At 40.3% G+C, this 24664-nt stretch overlaps 1 protein-coding gene across 8 annotated transcripts in view; it reads right to left on the reverse strand.

Moving 5' to 3' along the window:
• Positions 1-24664, reverse strand: part of msi2b (musashi RNA-binding protein 2b) — a 297108-nt gene that overhangs the window by 71824 nt on the left and 200620 nt on the right. For all 8 annotated transcript variants that reach the window (XM_036562375.1, XM_036562390.1, XM_036562398.1 and 5 more), the window contains exon 8: positions 8467-8549. In XM_036562375.1, coding sequence (XP_036418268.1) covers positions 8467-8549 — 83 coding nt within the window. The remainder of the gene's footprint in view (positions 1-8466; positions 8550-24664) is intronic.

Consider the following 24664-nt stretch of genomic DNA (forward strand, 5'->3'; position numbering starts at 1 on the left):
AAATCTGAAAAAATTGAGCTTTCTTTGGGGACTGTTTCACCTCTGCCACACCCTACACGCATCTCCCCACCTTTCACTGATTTTAAAAAGTACACTGTAGTCTAAAAGTTTAGCTCAAAAATCACAGAGCAGTGTCTTGGGCTTTAGACAGAGTATTCATCACCACTGCATGTAATACCTTTCTGTGCCGTAGTGTTTAGAGGCACTAAACTCTTCAGACGTCTGGTTCCTATGAGTACCACTGTGAACAATTCTGACATGGTAAGTTTCTCTAGAGCGGAGCATTTACACATCAAACCACTTTAAATGATTTTGTTTACATGTTCACAATTGACTTGTGGAGAAATTTAGAAAACATTTTGTATCGGCTGATACTCAAAGTGTCAATATTGGTATTTTCACAAGTGGTATCATCTCTAATAGTAAACAGTTACATTATTTTATGTAAACATTTTACATTATTTAGCAGACTTTCAGAGCCACATACAACAGTAGGTGAACATAAATTTAGGAGTCTAGCCCAAGGTCTCATATTGTGTTGTTATCTACCATTCTATCCATTAGACTTAGCTAAAAAGAATCCACCACTAGTGGCTACACGTGCCTTAGCACTAAATTATCGACTGTAACTTCAATATTGGACTGATACATGAAATAAAATTCAACGAATCCCGTTTATCTCTGAATAATATACTGGCGGCTGATCGTGCACCTTTACCTCGGTCTCCTCAAGCTCGACGCCCGATTGCTTTTAGCACCTCTGTACGTGTAACAGCACCTCGTACATTTTAATATAGTTGTACAAGTCACATTGTACCTAGCCCACGAGATTACAAGCTGGAAGGTGTAATAACCTCCTGCAGTACGTCTAACATGAAGTGGCACAAGCAGCATCTTACATTCGACATTAAGAATTGAAGAACCATCTGCAGATACAACAGCTCCTCAGGTCGAAACGGATGTTCCTACTGCTAATATTAATCTCTGGCTCTTACAGGCGGTGTGATTTTAGCGGCCTTCTCCTTCATCATGACTTCCTGGACTGAACAGATGTTACATTCGTTTAAGAGGGGTCAAGTGTAGCACAGTGCACTCTTGCTTATGTGGCTCCCGCAGATAAAAACAGATACGAGAGAGGAGGGGAAAAAAAAAAGAAGAAGAAAATCAACCCCCTGCTCTTTTGCCCAGAGGCAGCAGAACACACGGCTTAACACTGTGGCATAATTCATCGCAACTTGAATGAAATTACATCGGAGACTTGGGCTCCCCGTACATTATTGATACACTTACAGCTCTTCCGTCTGACACAGAAATCTATATTCGCAGACGAAAAAAGAAAGCCTGTCAGAGGCTATTTATGCCGCCCAAACAGAATGTCTGTTTCAACTGAACATTACACGAGCAACTGTGAAAACTACATCCAGATGGGAAAAAATCTGAATCAAAAGGGCTCAAGCATTTAATCAGGGCTTTTCTCTGCTTGTACAACCAAACAAACTGACGCGCACACACACATGGCGAGCAGGTACGGAGGACTGTTAGAGAATACGTCTTTTATTGCCTTCGTTTTTTATGTGCAACATCAGCTACTGTTAGGAAGCTGTAAAAGCTCAGTGATCTTTATGATATCATTCGCTCACAATGTGCTGTTTTAGCAAGGTCAGTTATGAAGAGAATATTGCACTTCTGTTCTTGCTTTCACCCTTTTTTTTTCCCCTCTCTCTCTCTCTCTTTATCTCTCCCTTTCTTACTCCCTGCAATTTAAAGGCAGAATACATTGAATGCCCCTCTTTTCTCTGTTTTGACATTTGCTGATCTCGGAGAGCACTCTGGAAATACCATGCTCCATTACAAGCGGCTAAATTACAGTGATCCTTTCAAATTTCACAATCACCCTCCATTAGCTCCAAACAACTCTTAAGACACCACTGCCAGAGTGTGTAAATACACCTACCGTCACCAAAGATGGCAGTGGCAATAAACAGCAGATTAGATAAAGGATTTAAAAAAAGATCTGAGCGAATTACAAGGCACAAATCAACAGATCTGCTTGTAAAGGGCATGTAACAGACACTTTTTAACATAAACAGTAGGACCTTCAAACCTTCTGGGGACTAACTCAGTCTGATTGTGTCATTGGCTCAAAGGGTACTTTGAGCCAATGACATCGTTTTCACTCACTGGTTTGTGAAAAGTTAGTTAGCTGATACTAAACGTGATTAATTTATGAAACGATGTTGAAAAAATGTAAATCTATAGGTAACTCTATACAAGTACAGTGTAAAATGAGCTTCCTATGTGGCGTAGCTGCACTCTGTATTATTTTCTACATGACTCAATGCCTCTTGCCTGGTGTGTGGCAGTCTTTAGAACAGAGATGTGAAACATCTGATTTAATTCACCAGGTTTATCTGGTGTGTTAGAGCAGTAAAAAGCATTAAACTGTGCTGGACTGGTAACTGCACGTTTTCGTGTCACATGAGTAACTGCCCCTTCAGATGAGCTAAAGTGCTAACACTACAGCTAAACAGCGCATCACAGGATACTGAAGTGCATTCATGGGCGTTTAGTTTTTACTCCTCAATAGATGTGTTTGTTTGTAGAGTTAACACATAGAAATATCTTTTTTTCTATGTGTTTCTAAAACTAGATAACATAAGTTTACAAGTTAGCATAATTAGCGATGCAAACATGCTACCACTACCTTCTCAGCCACGTCCTTAACAATGTGTTTACATTCAAGCACTGGTGTTAAATACAATATACTAACTTAATGGCAATCATGAGCAAAACTGTCTCACTTTGCAGCCCTGTTTCACTGACTTGTTGCAATTTTCTATGACGCAATGTTACCCGAAAGGTGCTTTTCTGTATTCAAATTCTGGTTTGATTCCATTTTACCCTTTTGCACCCAGGAAAGGAAAACAACTCATGTTGAATTGTTGAATAGTTTGTAATGTTGAAATGCTAAAACCATAACCCCAAAATTCATTGGAAATATAGCATTCTGCTGTCATATTTTAAGTAACTGCAAACTCTTATACAGTTCTATTAAAAATGTATGAGGCTAAATGAGCCGTTTCATTTTATCAGTCTCTTTAGGCTATTCATTTGTCGCTTAAGCTATCAATTTGGTATCAATACCGAAGTAACATAGCTTTGGTATTGATGCAACATTAGTCACTGTACAACGAAATTTCAGAAATGGATAAGATTAATCAAACTAGCTAAGCTTCTAATAACGCTGGAAGGCACTTCGACTTTTTCAGGCGGAAAGGAAGTGAAAAAGGAAAGAAAAGGAATAAGGCGAATATTTTTTCTCACATCTTAAACTGCTACTTCTCTCCCCGTTCCTCCTCACAGCTGTAGATTATCTTCCAATGATATTGCAGGCTGAAGCCTCAGCATGGCGAGGCAGGCTCTAAATTGGCCGGCCGACACTCTTGTCACTTATCATACATGCTAATGGGCTGAGCCGCGGCAGGCAGGCAGACAGCGGGCAGGCTCTGAGGCCGGGGCAAGCTGAGAGGAAGCAGCGGAAGAAATGAGAGCGGCAATCTCCACACTGGCCGCAGGAGGTAAGGGCATCGGTGGAGAGGACACGAGGACAGAATTCACATCTCACCAGCACAGGCACGGAAAAGCTATGGGGCAGCACTGCTCTTTCCACACAGTGGGGGATACTGACTGAGCAGTAGATTACTTAGTAAAGCCCAGTTATAGAGGGGAAAAGATGAAAGCGGTGAAGACTATGCTCAAAGATGAGATAAAGAGAATGAGAAAGAGAATGAGAGTCACAGGGAGAGGAAAAAGAGATAAAGAACGAAAGAGAGGGGAAATGAGAGAGCATAAAAATAGTGAGAAAGAGAGACAAAGGAAAGAGTGAGAGAAAAGAGAGAGGAAAAGAGAGAACACAACAGATAGCGAGAAAGAGAGAGAAAGAAAAAAGAGAGCAGAGAAAGTGAGAAAGAGGAACAACAAAGGAAAGAGAAAAAGAAAAAAGAGACAACATGAGAAAAAGAGACACATAGAGCACAGAGAGAAAGAGAGAGAAAGAGAGAGATAGAGAGAGATAGAGAGTAAGAGAGGAGAGAGAGAGGAAAAGAGCATGAGAGTAAAAAACAGCAAGAGGGAGAGAAAGGGAGAGAATTAGAGACAGAAAGAAAGAAAGAAAGAAAGAAAGAAAGGGAAAGAGTGATAGAGGAACAACACAAGGGAAAGAAAAAGATGGGGAGAACAAAAAGACAGATAGAGTAGAGAGAAACAGACTACATGAGAAAGGGAAAGACTCTACAAAGAGAGGGAGAGAGAGAGGAAGGGGAGAATGTCAGAGAGAGAAAACAAGACAGAGAGAGAGAGAACAAGGAAGGAAGGAAGAGAGAAAGAAAGAAAGAAAAAGAAAGAAAGAGTGCAGAAAGTGAAAGAGAGAGAGGAACAACACAAGGGAAAGAGGTAACACAAGGCGAGAGAGAGAGAGAGAGAGAGAGAGAGAGAGAGAGACAGAGACAGAGACAGAGACAGAGACAGAGAGAGGATACTATAATCATGTGGCCATGAGGACCCGCAGAAAGACAGTTTATTCCAGGTCAGGATGCAGTCACTTCTTCCATGGTGTCAAAGAGCCATCAGACTATAAATAACACTTCCTGAGTTGTGGGGTTGGGCTAAAATTAGCCTGCTATTGAACGCCCCCCCTCCACAGTGCGCACACACACTCACACGGGGTGGTCTGTGGTCACATAACTGGCCATGAAACCTCTCCTTCAGCTCCAGTGCCTCGTCTCACTGGCGGCATTTTCCAATAGATGCATCACAGGGACGGTGTCCCCGCCGCCCAGCTGTTCTGCAGCTGTCTGAATAAGAGCAGGTGAAGCACTCATCGAGTCCAGTCAGGCAGCGCTGATGCTGTTAACCTCCTGACAGCCACTAAAGCAGGAGAGTGGAGAAGGACAAAGCAAGAAGAGTGCCAGGAATGTGTGACTGCAGAGGAAATATGTGGAACGAGAAGTATGCACTTCAGCACAAAGCTGAGAGCGGAGGATATTATGAGCATAGAATGTGCTGCTGAAGGATGGAGGAAAAAAATGGCTATTTCATTCTGCTCTACTCATAGTGCCTCCCATCCACCTCTGTTTTCTCTATGATTGCAAACAACACTGCAACCTTTTACCACAAATTAGTTCCACCGTGTAACTTAATGTGTTTGTGAAATAGTCTGAGGAGTTGCTTTGTTGAGTATTCAAACTGTGATTTTTAGCTCCTTAAACTTTTAACAGCTTCTGGTGTGTCCAGACTTCAGGTCCTCACTTTTATAACTTACATAACTTATGTATTAGCATCACAATAACTGGATAATTCACTAAGGTTAATGAACAAAAACTAAGGAGGTTAATAAGTTAAACCTACAGTTTCTATGTTATTTGTTAAGTTATGCAGCATTTCGTAACATAGCATTGTATCCCTCCGCTACAGAAGTCCTGAGAGCCCATGAGCTTTGCTATAATTTTCTGGAATGTTATCTTGAGATCACAAGATAGTTAACTCTTTATCTCAAGATAACAACTATGTTGTCTTGAGATTACAAGATGGTTAATTTGTTATCTCAAGATAACTTTACAATCCAGAAAATTATAACTACCTCATGGCCTCTCCAGGCTTCTGTTTTTTTGGCCTTATGTTGTTGTCCTCCTCATCTGACAGGTTATCTCTGTCTTTTGAGTAATCCTTTCTCTCTAGAATTATGATAATTTCCCAGCAGTAACATTAGCTATGGGCCTTACTTCTGCATTCACCAGCTTTCGGGTAAAAAAACCCGCACAATTTTTCAAACAGCTCATTCTGACTACCCTAAGCTCCTCCCACCTTGTATATCAGGCATCACTAGAAATGTTTTTTCATAGTCTTCAAAGTGAAATCTCACCCTAGAGACTACTCTCTAGGCTCCACTACAGCACCACTGTAGGATGCGAGTAGGCATGTTGCAGCAGACGTAGCGATGACCAAAACTATAACTGAAGACTAACACACACTGGACGCATCCAGAAGACAACACATGTAGACTGCCTAATGGTGCGGTCACTGCAACACTCCCTATATGTTATGGCAGTGCTAAGTCTTAGCTACTCTGTGACACTGCACAGCGCTTCTTGACTGGTGTGCAGTAGCCTTTAGATGTTTACCGTCCTTATGTTTTACTATACTATTCAAATGTAATTATGTACCTACATACATAATTACAAAGTGAGAGATAATTTCATAGAATGAATCACATTTACTATAGATTTACATTCAGTATGGACAACTTCAAGCCTGTTTTTGTGACATTTATCTGTTTGTTCTGATGTCAAGCAGGGACAAAAATATATATATTTTCTTAGCCTAACTTAGCCCTAACTTAACTCCCCTTCTACTTAGGAATGCAAACATGGTATGGACTGAAAGGTTAGCATCCTCACTTTTGACAGAATTTCTCTGCTTTCTTTAATGGGCTCCAAAGCAAGAAATAAATCGCATATAATTATGGCACATGTTTGCCAGCCAAGGGCTTAGGAATTGATAAATGATACACTGGCTCAGTTGAACTTTCTGGTCTGTTTATTCTCTCTCACCTACGTCCAGGTCAGAGTAAACACAGGAAAGGGGGAAGAGGGCTTAACTGGAGCAGGTCAAGGCCTCTTCTGCTCTAGCATCCAGAGCAGAAGAGGTATCTCTTGAATGTTTAATAGTGGCATGCGCATCCAGGCCAGATATCAAACAAAGTGATCAGCAGGACTGGGGTCTGGGATGCTCCATCTTTTCCAGGGCCTGGAACCATTCAGAGCCATTTAAGGCCCTCCAGAGCCCTGGCAGCTTTTGAGTGGCCTCTCTGGGTCATCAGAGGCTCTCTAAAAAGAGCTCCTCCACTCTCCCAAAGCCCAGGGCTAAAGGGTCACAGATGGTGCTTCTGAAGATGGCTGCAGACCAACGAGGCAATGCACGCATTGAGCTGGCGATTCCGCTAGCAGAGGGAGATCATTACTGCCGTTTTACAAAATATTCAACATAATAACAATATTACCATGGATGAATTAGCAAGTCAAATATCCACACAGAGCTTATGAGCAGATGATGCTTCAGAGACCACTTTGATCTTTTTGGCAAAAGCAACTCGACGACAGCATTTGATATTGCTAGGAAAAGAGAAAAACAGAGAGAAACAGTGGGATCTGCTTCAGCATTGCTTCCAAAGAAAAAAAAAGCTCCTTGACCACATTATTCGTTCCATATCTTCCATTCTTCACCAAGTATTGTCAAACCTGAACAGTAAGAACACAACATAGTTGTCATTTTTAGGGGGAAGGAAGCCAATAATGGACGTAGCAGTTGAATCTTTTGGCTTACCTCCCCCAACCACATTCTTTTTCTCCTTAACCTCCCCTACTGGTCCTAACGATGCATGCAATCCCCCCATGGCCCAATTTAATGCTGGCAGTCAATGGACAGCCAGTGTCCTGCATAGAGAGATCGAAAGAACCCTCCCCCCCCAAAAAAAGAGCTTGGTGCTCCCTGAACAATGAGAGCATTTGATGCAATATTATATAAAAATCAATAGCGTGCTAGTAGCATGTCTGTTGGAGTTTCAGGCAGTATCCAGAACAGGCCAGTTTCCATGTGTCACCCTGTTTCGTCAGAAATGCCGAGACGCATTGCTTAACAAAAGCCAGCGATAGTTCCTTTTCTTAGCGCTCTTAGACTTCATCTGCAAGTCAGTTGCTATGACAAACTTGACTAGCGATATCTGAGGCCCATAAGTGCTTTAGACTTGAAGGACTTCTGTGCTGGCCTTCATCAGCAATTCTGCTGGTTGGTGATAAAGTGGAACGGGAAAGAAGTGCTTATCCTTGTGCTGCATTTAATGCTACACAGTGCAGGCCGAGGGAGTGCTTTGCTAGTCAAAACAGTGTCCTTACTGTCTTAGCCTCAGGGTCGCAACCTTGTCCCTCATGCACCTTCGTTCTAAAAACCCCAGGCAAGACATTGAAAAAATTGAATAAAAAATTCAGTAGAAAGTATAAAACAGTAAGCAGGGTGTCAGGTAGCACACTGCTAGCACCACCAAGGCTATGATTTTTAAATCTCTTCACAATCTTTCCATCATACACTTTTAACAAGACCCCCAAAATGAATGCCAGCTCCTCTTGCAGCCCTCCTTGGCTGAGGGAATTGCGACTGAAGGCACGGACAGGTTGCTTCGCCCAGTCTGCTGGACAGGGCTCCAAGACACAATTTCATGCTTTGTGGCCAGTGCACAGCAATAACATGGCAAGGCCCACACCCAGGATGTCGGTGAATGGGGAAGACTCCCTGCTTCACCTGCTTCTGGGCCACCCCAGCTGCTCTCCGGTCATTATAAGGACCACCTCGGCTTCTGCCATTAAATATTAATCCTGCCCCCGGACTGAAAAATTGAGGTGAAAACTGACTTACCATTTTATTATTGATTTCGTGAAAATGAATCTCACAGACTTTCTCCACCACATCCTCATTCTCGAAAGTTACAAAGCCAAATCCTGCAGAGAGGAAAAGAAAAAGAAAAGAGAAACAGGAAGAAGAAAGACAAAAAGGGAAGGAGAGATGGGAAGAGAGGAGAAAAAGAGAGAGAGAGAGAGAGAGAGAGAGAAAAAGAAGCACATGACTGAAGTGAACTAACACAGAAGCAGTTAAATGAACAGGAAAAGCAACAAATATCTGTTGATTGCTAATATTGCATGGTGCAGACATAAATGAGTCATTGAGTCATGCAGCAATCTACACTTTATTGGCTCCTAATGACGTGCAAATTATGTATCTAGTGCAGCGCAGGGGCTCTTTTGCTGTTAAAGTGATGAAGACCTGGGCATTATTAAAATAGCTATGAGTCTGTTCCTCCGAGAGGGAGGAAGCTCAAAGCCTGTTTAATGAGATTCATAGAGCCAGCCCTGCATCTGAATCCCATTACTAAATATTTGGTGTTTCTTTGCTGGTGTTTCAATGCATGACACACTATTTTCCATACTCCTAAGTGTCTCAGCTAAGAAGTTTTTCAACCATATTGAAAATGCTGGCACAAATCCCACTATTCCGGTGAGTAAGAAATGGATCTAGTGAATAACAAAAGAGATTTCAAATCTATTGAGAGTGAGCCAGTCATCTGAAAAACTCTACAACTTGGAATAGGACTCATACAGGCCATTCAAAAACCCAGATACAGATACAGTTACAAATACACAAACCCATACATGAGGGGGCAATATGGTGATATGTTACTGTTATTGTGATAAACTATGTCACAATATATTTTTATTTACAAGTACAACTGCATATATAAAAAAATACAAATTCAGACCTATTATAGACAGTCTGTCAACAGCAACAAAAAGTGTATATTAACTGCATTAACTGTATAGTGCCATTCTCTTGTTTTATTAATGGATTTTAACACGTTTGATTTTCTTTTTTCCAATTCCTTCCTAAATAAGGGAATGACAAATACACAGTACAAAACTGCAAAAAACTCAAAGATTTCCAGGCAAAATTGCCATTAAGTGCATATTTTCATTTTTCTGCGTTAAGGAAAAAAGCAAGAGACATATATTTAACAGAAAATTACACAGAAGCCTCAACAACTACATAACATATTAACATTCTCAGTATTAGTGTGTCCACCCTTTGTCTTTATTACAGCATCATTTCTTTTAAGGAAACACGCGTTCAGTTGTTTTCCAAAGAAATATGATATTTCTCCACACCTCCACACTCTCAGAAAAAAAGGTACGTAACTGTCACTGGGGTGGGACCCTCAAGGGCAGATCTCAGTACTTTTAGTCAGGGAACACAATTGTACTATAATCCATTAAAATTATATTTTATAAGTCGATGCCACACACTCCGTCTTGTCTCCAGGCTTTTTATTTAATTGTTCTGTTTTAAAACATTAGGTTCTGAAAATGTACTGGGAACATGGGAAAAACATATTTAAGGTGCATAATTGGACCTTAAAACCACTGTTGTACCTTCGAAGGTACATTTACATTGTTTGTACCTTGATGAACGAGAAATGTACCTGCACAGTATATTTATTTCTAACAGTGCAAAGTTCAGTCTTAGAAGTCGGTTGCATTTTCTGCTTCTGAGTTGTCTTCTCACAGTGGTAGAATGGACAGAAGCACCTGCAGACTTTTTCTGATCTGAAGTAAGACTGGAGCTTGATAGATGAATGAATCTCTCATAGATGAATGCTATTTGAAGATGAAGTAGTGTTTATCTGGTGGTGACAGTTTTGGTGATCTATCAAGTCTTGCACGGTTGTTAGGAGTCCCATTTTCCATCTTTCAATCATTTTTTGAAACTCTGATTTTGGAAATAAGTGTTTTTTCCCCACTTCTTTTCCTTTGACCTCACCCTTCCATATGGAAGTGATTTTCTTACATCTACTCCCTTCAGAAATTTCTCCTGAAAACTGAATAACCTGTGCCCAGTGGCCATTTTGACTGGAAATCAGCAAATACATTTTGCTCAGTACTGTATATTTCAAACAAACACACAGTTACAAACACACTAACCCAGACACAAACCCACAAGCCCATCAGTTACATTCTGGCTCAGGCAGAGCCTCTCTTGTAGGTTAATCAGTACAAGCTCTCAACAAACAGAGACAAAGCAAGAGAAGGCTGAGAGAAGCAGAAGAGCCTGGTAACCCAACTCTGGCACCCCACTGCATTCAGACACGGCTTCTGGGCTTTTAAGAAAGTGAGAGATAAGCCCTGAGGGTCAACGGGTCAGCGTAGTCGACAGAGAGCCTGAAAGAGGAAGCAGCGGAGCCCTCTTCATGCCCGCTGTGATAAAAGCAGATAAAAAGAGCGCGAGGGCCGATAAGAGAGCGACAGATAAACAAACTGCCAGCCCTCGCTGTGACCCCACATGACCTCCGAGTGATTATAAGTACAGTGGTCTTTGTTTGGGGAGGAGAACATTCACTGCTGTATGTGCTCCTTGACTTCATAACCCAGTACCATCAAGCCCGTTACAAATCTGTCTACTTTAGGGTAAACACTGAAATTTGCCAAAGGTGAATAGCATACTGTGGAAGCGTTAGGAAATCACTGTAGCCCTAGTATTAGCCTTAGACGCTCTGCCCACAGAGGTACACAGACTGTCTGATATACCGTACTGTGGGGAAGTCTTAGGCCACCTGAAACCGATACATGATGACATTTATCTGGGCAGTAAGCCCAATATTTACAGTTACTATACAATATTTAGTTTAGGTAAAGAATCCTTCATTACATTACATTACATTAGAGTGCTGATGATGGAATTTTAAAATCCATGCAATGTCTGGAGTGCACTGAGAAACTGCGTTGTTATAACTGTTTCTTCTAACCCAGATATCAATAACTTCTTTAAAAACATTATGTTTATTTGTATTTACTTGAATGCTTTATAGTGTTTTTACTGGCAAAATATGCTTACTGCTGAGACAAATACTTCTAAACAAATGTTTTGACCTAAGACTGCACTGTATACTGTACTCCAGGATGGCCACAAGTATCTAAATTTTTAGTGACATTCTGATTCTCAAGCAACGTAGCTGACTGAACGCACTTCTATGCACAGGTTTCAGTTATAATAAAAATAAAATCTAAAAAAGTAAATACATCATGTCTTCAAATGAGTTTTTTCCTCAAAAGAGTTAGTAGTAAATAAATTATCGTCCTGTCAATTATCCTACCATACCACTTTGTTTCATGTGTGTGTGTTTTTGTTGTAGCACTATTTGCTCCTATGTTTCAAGCAAAAACAGAGGTCTATGATTGGTCAGTTTGCATGTGAGTCAAATGGGCCCTTTTTGAAAGTAGGCAGTTTGTGACCATGTTGAGCAACAATATCCCCCAGACTCTCTGACAATAATCAGAATTCTGGCTTGCAAGACTACTGTAGTTATGCAGCAGTATCCATGCCATGAGTCACACTGTAACTATACAAGCCCGTGATGTTGGGGCACAGCAAAGGTTAATTGAGGTCAGTTATTGTATGTCTGGACCAGAAGGTGATTCACGGTCATTACCTTAATTTGTCGCTCGTGCAAATTCCACTTTGAATGAGATAGACCCCCTCCCACCCCTAACCCCACCACCTTCCCCCCAGGGTGAGGTAGTGTCTCTAACCACAGCTGCCATCCCAAAGATAATGTGAGTTATTGGAGCTGCTGGCCTGCGTTCTCATGGGCGGATGCTGGAGCGGAATTTGCAGCCAATTACTCAGTGACCTCTCCTCTCGCGATGGCTTCCTGTATGAGCCCATTAGGGCATCCTGTTGCTGCCTGGGGCTGACGCTCAGCTGGAGGCTGGATTGGGTCCCACTATGCACTCCTGGCTCAGATATATAACCCTTGGATTTGTCCTGTTCCCTCCTCCTCCTCTTGCTCCACCTGTCCTGGCAAGCCCTTGGGGTGACAGGGGATGTGGGCCAGAGGTAAAGGCTCTATGATGCCTCCATATCTCTCCCTCTCTCTCTCTCTCTTTCTCTCTCTCCCTGTGTCTCTCTTCCACGCTCACCCGCTCTGTTTGACAGATCTGCCTGTCTGAGGCCCAGCCGGCCTGGGGCCATTTCCACATCCACTGCTTTTATACCCTTAAACACTGCGGAGACGGCCTGCTGCGTCAGCTAATCAGAAAAGATGTCACTGTTTCCTATCTGCAGCTCCAGTCGCACTCTCTCCGGGGCTGATTATCCTGCCTTATGGCCTTGACTTTTCCCTTTCTTCTTTATTTGTTCTCTGTTAAAAGGAATCGACGGCACTCGCTAAGAATGCAGACATTGCTGGAATAACCAAATGCTCCCAAAAATGATGGATGAAATAAGTTCAAAAACAGTTTAATGAAAGACTGTATTCCATGTGTCTTCCACCCAAAATTAACAATTCTCAAGCTGAAGTCACACGAGAGTAAAACCAGCGCAGGGGAAAACGTCCCTTTTCTGCTGGGAGGCATTTACATGTGTCTACGGGGCTGTGCCGTGATGGGCCCGCCTTTGAAATCATGAGAAGCAGTTAGTTTTCCATCTCAGGCCTCCGCACCCTTATCAGCCGCACAGCGACCACTTCTGACAACCAACAAATCAGCTGTCAGGAGCAATTTCTCAGCAGGCAGGAGGGAGGCTGCAAGAGCGGGGTGGGGGGGCTGCCGGGAGCCCATGTACCTGTACCCCCACAGAATACTCCCACAGCTCACACACAGCACAAACACAACCAAGATCACACACGCAACAAGGAAAATTAGAGCCATTTGTATGCTTCAGCTCTGAAATATGTAATATAAAATAATCTATACTGAAAGACGAGTGAACAAATAGCACACACCCCATTTCATTACTGGTATGACTGCCATATCTGTCAAAATACAGTACTGAGCAAAAGTCAGAGACCACCCTTTTATTTATTTAGGTCCAGTCAAAATGGCCATTATGTACAAATTATTCATGTGTCAGAAGATATTTCTGAGATTAGATAAAAGATATTCCACCTGCTTAAGGAAGGTGAAAGTCAAAAGAGAATAAGTGAAAAAACAGGAGCTTCCAAAACTGAAAATCAAAAAAAGATTTTAAGACAAAGAAGCAACTCGATGCTATGCTAAGTCTGCTAGCTGTCAAAAAGCCATTACTGAGAAAAGGAAATGACAAACAAAAAATAAGACAATTTGCAATTCTAAGAAAGAAGTTACTGAGGTTGCCAAAACAACAGACTGAACACTCAAGAGTCCAGACCAACATCACGGAATGTGTGTGGGATTATTTGGATTGTGAGAAGCAGAAAATGCACCCAACTTCAAAGACTGAACTTTAGAGGTTTTTCTTTGAAAAACTGAAAGCAAGACTCTCAGAATGGAAGAATGGAAGCTGAATAAAGGAAGACATGCAAACTACTGAATAATCTGATATTGTATTTAGTTCTTAGGGCATCTGCATAATTTTCTGTTAAATATATGTTTGTTTGTTTTTTTCCTGATGCTGAAAAATGAATGGCTGCTTAGACCGGACATTACATAGAGAGTGCTGTCTGACTTTTACATAGTATTGTAGTTGGACCTTAACACAGAAGAATAATTCATATGAACTCCCAACACGCCTTTGTTATCATGAGCAATAACTTCTAAGGGTTAAACAGGACAAACCCATCAGAGCTCATGTGAGCTTATTCCAAATTTCCTAAGAGCTTCTCAGAACAATTACCGCCATGCTCTGTCTTAGTTAGTGAGCTCACATGGTCTAAAACCTTGGTGAGAGGGATCAGGTAACGATCTGGCCGGCCGTCTGTGTCAGAGTTCAGGGCAGTATCGGCAGAGTGAGCTCCCGGCCTGCCATTGGAGGAGGCAGCAAATCAAAGTCGCTCCAGGCTGCTTAATGATAAGCCTGACTAGCATGGCAGTTAACAGGATCTTATAAGGAGAGAGCCGACATGCAGTCCCTTCAAAGTCAGATGAAGGAGAGGGGACATAACACTGTAAAACAGTCTGCTTCGGCACCAGCTTGGGTTTTAATGTGTCAACCTGCCAAAGTATGCTTTCTGTTCATTTAGAGACCCCAAAGCAAAATCAAACAAGCTGTTATGATCTTGTGAAACTATTTCTGCTGTACCTACCTAACCAGTGTGCTTGTGAAACAAGGTAAAAAAAAAAAGCGTACACATCTTCCTTTAAGTGTGTATTTGATAGGGAGGTCTTTTTTTTCTCAACTCTATTTTTCCCTTCTTTAACTTTCTTTTTTTTTGAGATCCCTCAATGACAACACATGGATTTCCAATCTCAGGCAGGATAATAAGTGTTAGTGGCTATTACGGAGGCGTCTGGGCGGCATCTCACACTTATTAGGCAGAGAGCAAGGCAGGCCTGGTCTCCACAGACACCCAGGCATTCACAGCCTCTTACAAAACAAAGAGGCTCCACCACGCTTAATGCCAGTCCCCCTCGGAGCCCAGCACAAATAAAATTAAAATGCTAAATCAATGAGTCTTCCAGTGACCTTTGCTTAAACAGCTGAGGGTGCCTGGAGCAGTTCGATGTATTTGAAGGGAAGAGGTACACAACCAAATCAGATATTATTACCAATGCAGCGTATCCTTTCCAGATGAGAGATGGGACGTAGATTGCATGTTGCATATTAAACACGGAAAAAGCCCGTCTTTTCCACCTGAGCGCTCACGGCCTTTCTCACAAAGAACACATGCAAACCTAGGTACACAAATGTATGCAGTGGAAATTACCAACATCTTAGCCATCTATTTCATTTTTAACTAAAAAATAACTGCAAAGTCACAAATAAAGTGTTAATTATCAGCAACTGTCAGCACACAAACTGTTATCTAGCACTTAATGTCACCGACACTAAATTCCACCAAAAATGGTTAAAAAAAAATGTCTCTTCAGCTTCTACTGTTACTTCTCACTCCACCCTCAGTGATTACAAAAACAAAAGGAAATGCATGCTGTAAAACTTGATTTATTCTTCACGCAAATAAAGTCTACATTACAGCTGGGATGGAATGAAATATTGCTTATTGTCATTCTTTTTCAGTTACTGCTGTTTTTGTTAGTGTGCCCTTATATAAATGACCTCTGTTCTGCTTGATTGCCCTAAATTGTGATTCGCTTAAAAAGCAGCCCACTGCTATGAAACACTCAACTTCAATGTGAATAAGCAGGGCTAAACCGTAGCAGGGTGAATAGGCGGATTAATGATGTAAACATGCTGTTTTTTGATGACATCACAGAACAGCAAATTCAAAACAGGCTATTTTAACTTAATTCTCATGGACTATATGAAACAGAGTGAATGGTGCATTTTGAAACAGTGTTTACATGCTAAATCAGTCTTTTAGTTGACAAAAAGTGAGGAAATCCAGTTTTGCATTATATGTGAACTGCGGTTTTTGTTACTGTCTTTTAGACTGATACAGGTAAATGACCTCTGTTCTGACTAGCTGCTCTACATTATGCCTATTTTAAACAGCAGTCCAGTTCGAAAAACTCAACTTCACTGTGAATGGACAGGGCTAAACTGTTCTAAACTGTGTTAGGCTGCACAGGTGGATATATGTAAATGTGCTGTTTTTTGTGACATCACAAAAAAGTGAATTTAAAACAGGCTGTTTTTGCAGCTTTATATACATATATGAATGGAAGGTGAAGGTACATTTTGAAACGTTGAAAATGTTTACACACTAAATCAGTTTCTTATTTTTAGTGAGGACAATTCAATTTTGCATGATAAAAGCCCTTTAAAAGAACTGTAAGACTTGTTCAAGACTTGCTTTTCTTACATGTGACTTAAGGCTACAATACAGTTCTGTACATAGATTTGTCAGGATTGGAGGATAAACTAGGTATCTGTAAGCACAGTCTGCAGATGCTGATGTAGTTGGGTCTAACTGATGACCTCACAGCCCTCTGTGCATCCCAGAAGAGAGCCTATTACAGCAGGGAGCTGACATAGCAGTATTTTTCTAGCATAATGGACATGGTTATGAATGCCTTAATGCATGTGACCACATATGTATGTATGTACGTATGTATGTGTGTGTGTGTGTGTGTGTGTGTTTGTGTGTATCTATATATATGTATAGACACACACACACACGTGCAACAGTTCGGCTGCTTCGCCTGATAAACTCTTACATCACACAGACAAATTTCTGCAGGAGAGAAATATATAGTGATATCCAGAGACATCAAGTGACACAATAAAATCAAAAAGCCAGTGTCAATTAATCTCTCCTTACTCTGATAAATGGGCTCACATCCTCATCCATTAATAATGAGCCCAGAAAGTAGCACAAGAAAATCTGTCAGTGGACTTCATTTTTTACCCTGCCAGACAGCCAGTCGGCCTCTCTGCTGCACTGGTGTGTGCGCGATGGGCGAGGCTCTGTTCTCCAGCACTGAGGAGAGAAGTCCACGGGGAACGGTGAGAATGATCCTTAAGAGTCAATAAATAGATTGGCATGCATTGATGGGAGTTTGCGGCCTTATTTACACATCCTCTTAATCAAAAAGGAGACGGGCGCGGAGAAAAATAGCCTCTCTGTAAGCTCTTTGGAACTTGGAACCCTTGTAAACTAAATGAGAGTAGACAGCGGAATCGATTGTAGTAGCAGCCGTCCCGCTACATTATAATGACTTGGGTGAGAAGCGGCTCGCCCAGAAACAAGAGAAGGCCGAAAAAGAGGTGTAAAAGAGCCTATGAAAAAGAAAAGTTGTTGGGAAAGGGGGTGCAGTCACTGACAGGCACACTATAAATCTGCCAGTGATTTGTGCATCTGTGTGTTTGTATGTGTGTGCGTGTACGTGTCTATCAAAGTACACGCATGGGGTGTGAAATGGATTGCCAAGGGCAAAGAAATCTGAACCAACAACACTCACCATTAGAACAGCTCTTGTGGTGCTGTCAATATCATAATAGCAATTACAATGGCTGAACGAGTGCAAAGCTTCTTTTAGTGGTTAAAGCTTTGAGGTAAAAAGTTCAAAAACAACAAAGCTACATTAACTATATTTCCAAGATTCTTCACCAAGATATTATTTAAGCTGACTCAATGGCTCAAAGAAATGTGAAAGGGTCCATATTCTACATTTTTCATTCATTTTTTTGTATTTACTCTATTTTATTTCTATCTCTGGGGTCTGTTTATAATGTTTACGTACCAAAACAGTAATAATTCACTTTTACATGACTATTTTCCAACTTCTCCTTATCCCTGTTCTTCTTACTGTGCCTTTTTAACAGATATGTAAATCAGCTCTGTTCTGATTGGCTGTTTTGTTTTGTACCTCATTCAAAAAGCAAATCGGGCTCAAACACCTTAGAATGGGAGAGCTACTCTGCTCTCAGATTGAATACAGGGGACAGACGTAAATCAGTTGTTTGTAACATCACAAAAACAATTACTTAAAAGTGGGCTGTTTTGTAGCTTACCTTCCATATATGGACTGTAAGGACTGATGAGTGAGTGTCACATTTTGCACCAAATGACAGAAAAATTCAGTTTCCAACAATGTGGGCCCTTCAGGAAGCATCTCTACTGATCAATAAGGATGCACCGATATAGGAATTGTGTGCTGATGTCAATATTCAATATTTTCCATGTACACATCTGCTGATGTTGAAACTGATGCCAATATATAAACACTTTCGAAATGTAGAATTCTGGACTACATCAACCTGGATTAGCATTTCAGGGAAGTATAACATTTATTTCTGAAGGGTTCCAAATGCCATAAAATGACAAAAACACAGAGTCAAACAAATTCTGGTCTGAAATATCAGTCAAATTTAGACATTGGCCCAATGCCGATATGATTCAGATATCATAAAGCATCCTTACTGATCAATCATCATGCTTTATTGAATGTTGCATTTCACTGTTTCTGCAGTCTGTTAACTTCTCTAAGACTTAAGGAGGCAGATGCAGAACTAGAAGCTGAGCTCCATTCCCACTACACTGACCCCCCACACCATTAACACAGTGGATATACTGCACTAGCCATAAATCACACTTTACAATGAGCGCATCATTACTCATCAGCTATGCTGCTGTCCAGTTTCAAAATCTTCAAAGTACTAAAAAGCAAATGGTCGGAAACGGAAGTGGACAGAAGTTCCACCTGAAGACCCAAATCCCAACTTTGATAAAAAAATAATAATAATAACATGATGAAAGTCACTGCCTTCCGCTCACACACACAACTCTGTAAGATTTATGGCAACATTACGCGCTCCAAAAGCCACCTCAAAACCCCAAATACCAGCCGCTTCAGAGGAAGCCTCTCCTTCCTAATGGCTAATGATCTAAGTCCATCCTCCCTCATTAAAGAAGACAGATGAAGAGGATGGTGCTAGGTGTGCAGAGTCAGCAGGGCCCATCTACAGAAAATGTGGAGCAGTGCAATGTGAAAGAGCAATAGGGGTAATAGTGAAGACCCCGACACACAGATAAAGCAAATTCCATCTACTCTCCACCATTAGCTGTGATTTACTAATATACACTTCAGTCTCTGTATGCAAGTGGTGGAGCAGAATATATAGAATCATTTAGGAAACAATTTAGCAGGAAAGGAGATAAGAAAGTTAAGTAATATTGTCTGTATAGCTCAAATATCGTATTTTCTAAAAGGGAAAACAGTATATTAGGGTAAACAGTATAAATATTTGACAATATTTAATGACTCTGAGAATTAATTTATTTGAAAATGGAAAAGCCATTCATATAAACGTCCCATAATAAATATGGGACGCCTGTGGGGAAACAACTGTTTATTAGACTAAACACTAGCTTGTCACCAGCAGCACAGAGTTGCCAGCTCTGCGCACCGGAGTCCAGAGATTGTGATTTGGCGCAGTTTGCAAGACTGTCTGAATTCAGACCAACAGTTTCAGTCTTAACTCCTAATGCAGTCCAAATCAGATTCCCACCGCTCCAAATTGCAAGCTAGCCTGTTCTTTGTTGCATTTATTAGTGAGAATAAATGAGAATGTGCAGGCTAGCTGGCTGTCCAGAGCTGCAGGAGGATCATTCAGATGCAGACTGCGTTAAAGCTATTAAAGTTTAGTATGAGCTCTGGTATAATGAGGTCTTCAGCGGCTTAAAAACCCTGGTCACCTCACCGTTCACTGACAAGAGTTGACCAAAAGTTGTTTTCTATTTTTAAGATGATGGCTAAAAGGACGCTTTTAAAAGTAAGTTTCTTTTGCTCTCCTGCACCACTCACTGATGTTCAAACAGGCCCAGCAATGTGTAACAGAGTTGCCAGATTGGGCAGGATCCCTGGTTTGGTACGTTTATGCAATTTGGTATTAGTGATAATAATTCTATGAAAATAATTCTCATAGTAATAAGAATAAGCATATAATATTTACTTATCCTGGGAAAAAAATCTCCAAAATGGTAACTTTATATGAAATGGTAAAACTTTATTTTTATGTAAGTTAATGTAAAGAGATTCCAAGTAATTTTGGAGCATTTCTATTGGTCTATTCATCATGAAAAGGTTCCACACAATGTAAAGGATGACTGTTTTGTCCAAGTGATGTAGTAAAAATGTAAAAATCGACAAAAAAAGAATGGCGATTTGCAGTGTAGTGAAGAACTAAAAAAAAATGCATCTGAGTATATCAAAAGAAACTGTATATTGTTTGTAACAAAATATCTGAAGGAATAAAATATTTCTCAGTTTTTTTTTTTCCAATTTTCTGTCCAATTCAGTCATTGCCAATTCACACAATGCTACCAAGCTGGGACAGCTGAACGTGCATGGAAAAGATTTAGGAGTAATTCTATTACGTACGCCAACAGACACTGGTAAGTGTGCGGGAGAGACACACCCAGAGAAAGCGAGGCATCACCAGGGATTGAACTCGCGATCTCCTGACGACAGGGACCATGCCTAGACGGTTATCCCATTCAGGAGCCCCCCATTCTCAGGATTCTTGTACAGTTTAGTGAGTCAGTCCACATTAGGAAGTGAGTCCATTATAATTTAATATGCACTAATTCTATCTGGTTTAATAATACATGATGACTATTGAGATTATATCAACTAATTCAATTCAAATGCTCTTTTATGGTACCACTGAGAGAACTAGGAGAACATCAACAAGCAAAGTCAACACATTTCAGCCAGGATTGAGCCATTTTTTCCATATCACACCCCAACATTTATCTCATTCTTGTCTTTAACTACGTGAAAGACGGCTTGATTGTGTCTGTGGCTATGTGTTCGGCTCTGACAGGCCCAGTAATGGAGCGCCATATGGGAGGGAGCTTTGAGCACGATGCATTCTGACAGTTCTTTGTTTCATAATCCATAAACTCCACACAGGCTGCCGCCTTCTCACAGGCACTGGAGCAACAAGTCCAATTTCACCCTTCTCCTCTGCAAAGGCTAATGTGATTACACTAGCATCAAAACAATTTGGGCCTTAATTACAGAAGACACATCAAGGCGAGAGCCATGATAGGAATTTCTCAAAGGAAGCAATTGGCATGACAAATTAAGAGAGGATGAAAAAAAAAATCATTTTTGATAACATGGTGTTTGTTGCATAAATGCCATTGGTGGCAGCCAAGGCTAGGACTGGGACCTCCTATGCATACGCTTATCCTTCACAGAGAAAGAACATAAAAATAAAAATAAATCAAGACTTTGATTTTAATACCAGTGACTCACTCGCGACAACACTAACGTTCACTAACAACTTATTGTTCACGTTTCAGGTAGTATCTTGAGATTTATCTTTGTCAGAGAGCACATACACGAGTATGAGGCTAATCTCTAGTCTAGGGGAAGGGTTAAAGTTCAGTAAATGTGTTGACAACTCTTTCTTGCTAAGTTAGATCCTCCTTTTTGTCTTAACTAACCCTGAGCAGTGTAAACGACCATAAAAGTGACAGAGCATCACCTTAATCTGCTACTGAATAATGCATCTGAATCTTTTCACCTCATCTCTTAGCCCCCAAACGGGGCACCAGCCTTCAATCATTATGTCTAATTAGCCTTTCCAAACTGTCCCAACAACCATCAACTTTTTAACACCTAAACCAATAGATCTCATTATCGGACTTCTCCACTATCTGTTTTTAACAAAGTGTGATGCTGAAGCAGTTGTCCTTGAGAAAGACAGGGAGAGGAGAGAGAGAGAGAGAGAGAGAGATTATATATATATATATATATATATATATATATATATATACACACACACACACACTACACATACACTGCACACACACACAATATATATATATATATATATATATATATATATATATATTATTTCTTTTGTGGAAACCACTGTCATGCATCTGGATGCATTCTGTCTATTCTGTGTGTGGTTTATAGCTTACAGTACGGTTTCATAAGATCACAATTTAGCACAGGGACACACTACTTTTCTGAACTATTCTGTGGAGTACATAATTAGTGCTGTGTAAAATCAGGACATTTTTAACACAAACACAGGAAATCAAATTAAATTTCGACAAACTTCCGTTAAATGACTTGCGAGTTATGCCTCAACAGCCACCTTTAAGCTTCAGCGTGAATAGAAGCTAAACTGAATGTGTTCCTGATTCAGGTCAGCTGAACCGGTGGACAAATGTACATGAATTGGTTCTTGTAACATCACAGAAACAATGAATGGGCTGTTACTGAGGCTAAGTTTCCATACATTGGCTCTCTGTACTTTGTGACTGAGTGGTACACTTTGAAACTTTAACAATGTTTCATACATCAAACTCCTTTATGTCAAAAAAGCAAGGGGAATTCAGTTTTCCATGTCATGGGCGATTTAAATCGCTTTCATGCATTTACCTACTTATCAATCAAACGTGTTAACCATCCCAAGAAGTGTCCTCTACTTCTTTTCAAGCACGAGACATGGCGTTCCCTAAGTGTATGTTTATATTTGTAGTTTGGCTCCCTTTGTCCAGACCAGAAGATGACACATCATGGTATTTTAGTTCTAGTTCGCTTAGCATTCACACTCACGAATATGACATCGAACCCAAAGATGTAAACAAAAGTCATATAAGTAAATAATCTGACAGGGCAGATTTTATGACACACATTTGGCGGGGGGGGGAGCAATGACTCCAGCTGGTCTAACTGGGCTTGTGGGTTTTAGATGTGTCTTGTTTTATCTATGTTATGATATTCTAATGTAATAAGCCACAAGGTGTTGCACATTACTGATATTTTTCTATGTTGTAAAGTGGGGTGAAATCACTGACACTTTGCAGGGATTACTGATTATAAAAGCAAGTATGCAGACAGAAAAAACAGTTAATTCGGTGGTTGGCCCATTTTGACATCTTTAGTCTGTTATTGTGTTCATATTTCTAAACTAAATCAGCTTGACCCCTCTTCTCAGGGGGTCTCAGTCCTCTTATTTAGTGCAGCCAAGTGTAAACACATCGTAACTGTCTACCTTACATTGTTATAATGTTACAAATCATGCTACATAATTGTAATGTATATTGTATACATCAATTTTAACCTTCGTCTGTGTTCCTGAGTGAAATGCTGAGCTAAAATACGGTATACAATGCAGACACGAGACCTATGCTTGGGATGGCACAATCGGTTGTTTTTTAAGGCGGGAGTCTTACAATCTTTGGGATTTGGAGACGGGTAAAATGAGCGAAAAACAAAAATGACTTCATGCTCTTAAAAGCATCATTCTGAAAACATCAGCAGTTGTAGGGAAGTGTGTGTGTGTGCGCAGTCCAGCTCTGCTGACTTTCACACCTACAACTCCACTTGTGTGTGTTCAGGGATCTATTCTGTCCAAGCTTGCGTATGTAGGTCACCTAGCAGCACTGGGCCATCAATTTTACTGTCCTACTTAAATAGACACACACAGTTCGCTTGAAAAAGTGGGAATTTTTCACTCAAAGCACCAACAGAAGCCCCCACACCCCTGCTTCCCTGCATCCACCTAATACTTCATCGTCTGCGCTGAGGAATTGGTGCACAGTAGTAACACGATTTAAAAAGCAAAAGCTAAAGCAAAAAATAAAACAAGAACCTAATAATCTATACGAGAAGAACTGAGTTCTTGTGATAAGGGACGCTATGCGTAGACAAATCCAATTTAGAGTGCTCACAAATAAAAAGAATGCAGGCACTGATCTTATCTATGGAAAAGCCCCTTGGAGTAGCCTAAATTTGCCTGCCCTTGGTAAGTTGAAAGTTCCTGTTTCATTAATCTGTGGCACACAAAGCTAGCAGCACAAATGAACATGCATCTGGTAGAACTGATAGAGTCCAGTTTTATTGGAATAACTTTAAAGAACTCCCAAAAATACGTTCCGCAAGGCCCCAGCAAAGCAAGCACAGCAAATGAGGCTAAGCTCTAATGTTGTAAGACTTATTTTCAGTTGCCTTTATAGTTGATCTCTTATCAATACACAGAGGACATATGAAAAAACACGACCTTCACCTCAACACATTAATAAAGAGAGACCACGTAAATAACTCAAACACACATAATGTGGATTCAATTTACATCAGACCAAATATCCATCCAAGGGCAGCTACTTCAAATAATAACAACGTTATAGAAGATTAGAAAACGACAAATCATATCAGATTAAAGCCTGAATTAATGAATGAATAAATGAATTAACCTATTAATTAATGGTCAAATGAATGGATGAACAAATTAATCAATTAATGGACAAAATAATTAATGACTAAATGAAAGAATAATGAATGAAAGAATAAACTAATGCATGAAGTTAATGAATTAACAAATGAATGAACATATAAATGGATGAAGAGATGTATGATGAATGAATAAATGATTGAATGAATGAACGAATTAATGTATAAATGAAATAATGGAATGATGAATTTACAAGTGACTACTAATTTACAAATAAGTAAATGAGTGGACGAATTAATTTGCAGGTGACTGGATGAATTTACAAATAAACAAAAGGATAAATGAATGGACCTTGAACGAACGAACGAATGAATAAATGAATCGATTAATGAGTGAATTTACAAATAAACGAATGACTAGATGAATGAACAAGCTAACAAATGAATAAATGGGTAGTTAGAAAAATGGCTTATAATTACTTAACAAATGAATG

Source organism: Colossoma macropomum, unplaced genomic scaffold (assembly GCF_904425465.1).
Source record: "Colossoma macropomum unplaced genomic scaffold, Colossoma_macropomum, whole genome shotgun sequence".
Classification (NCBI taxonomy): domain Eukaryota; kingdom Metazoa; phylum Chordata; class Actinopteri; order Characiformes; family Serrasalmidae; genus Colossoma; species Colossoma macropomum.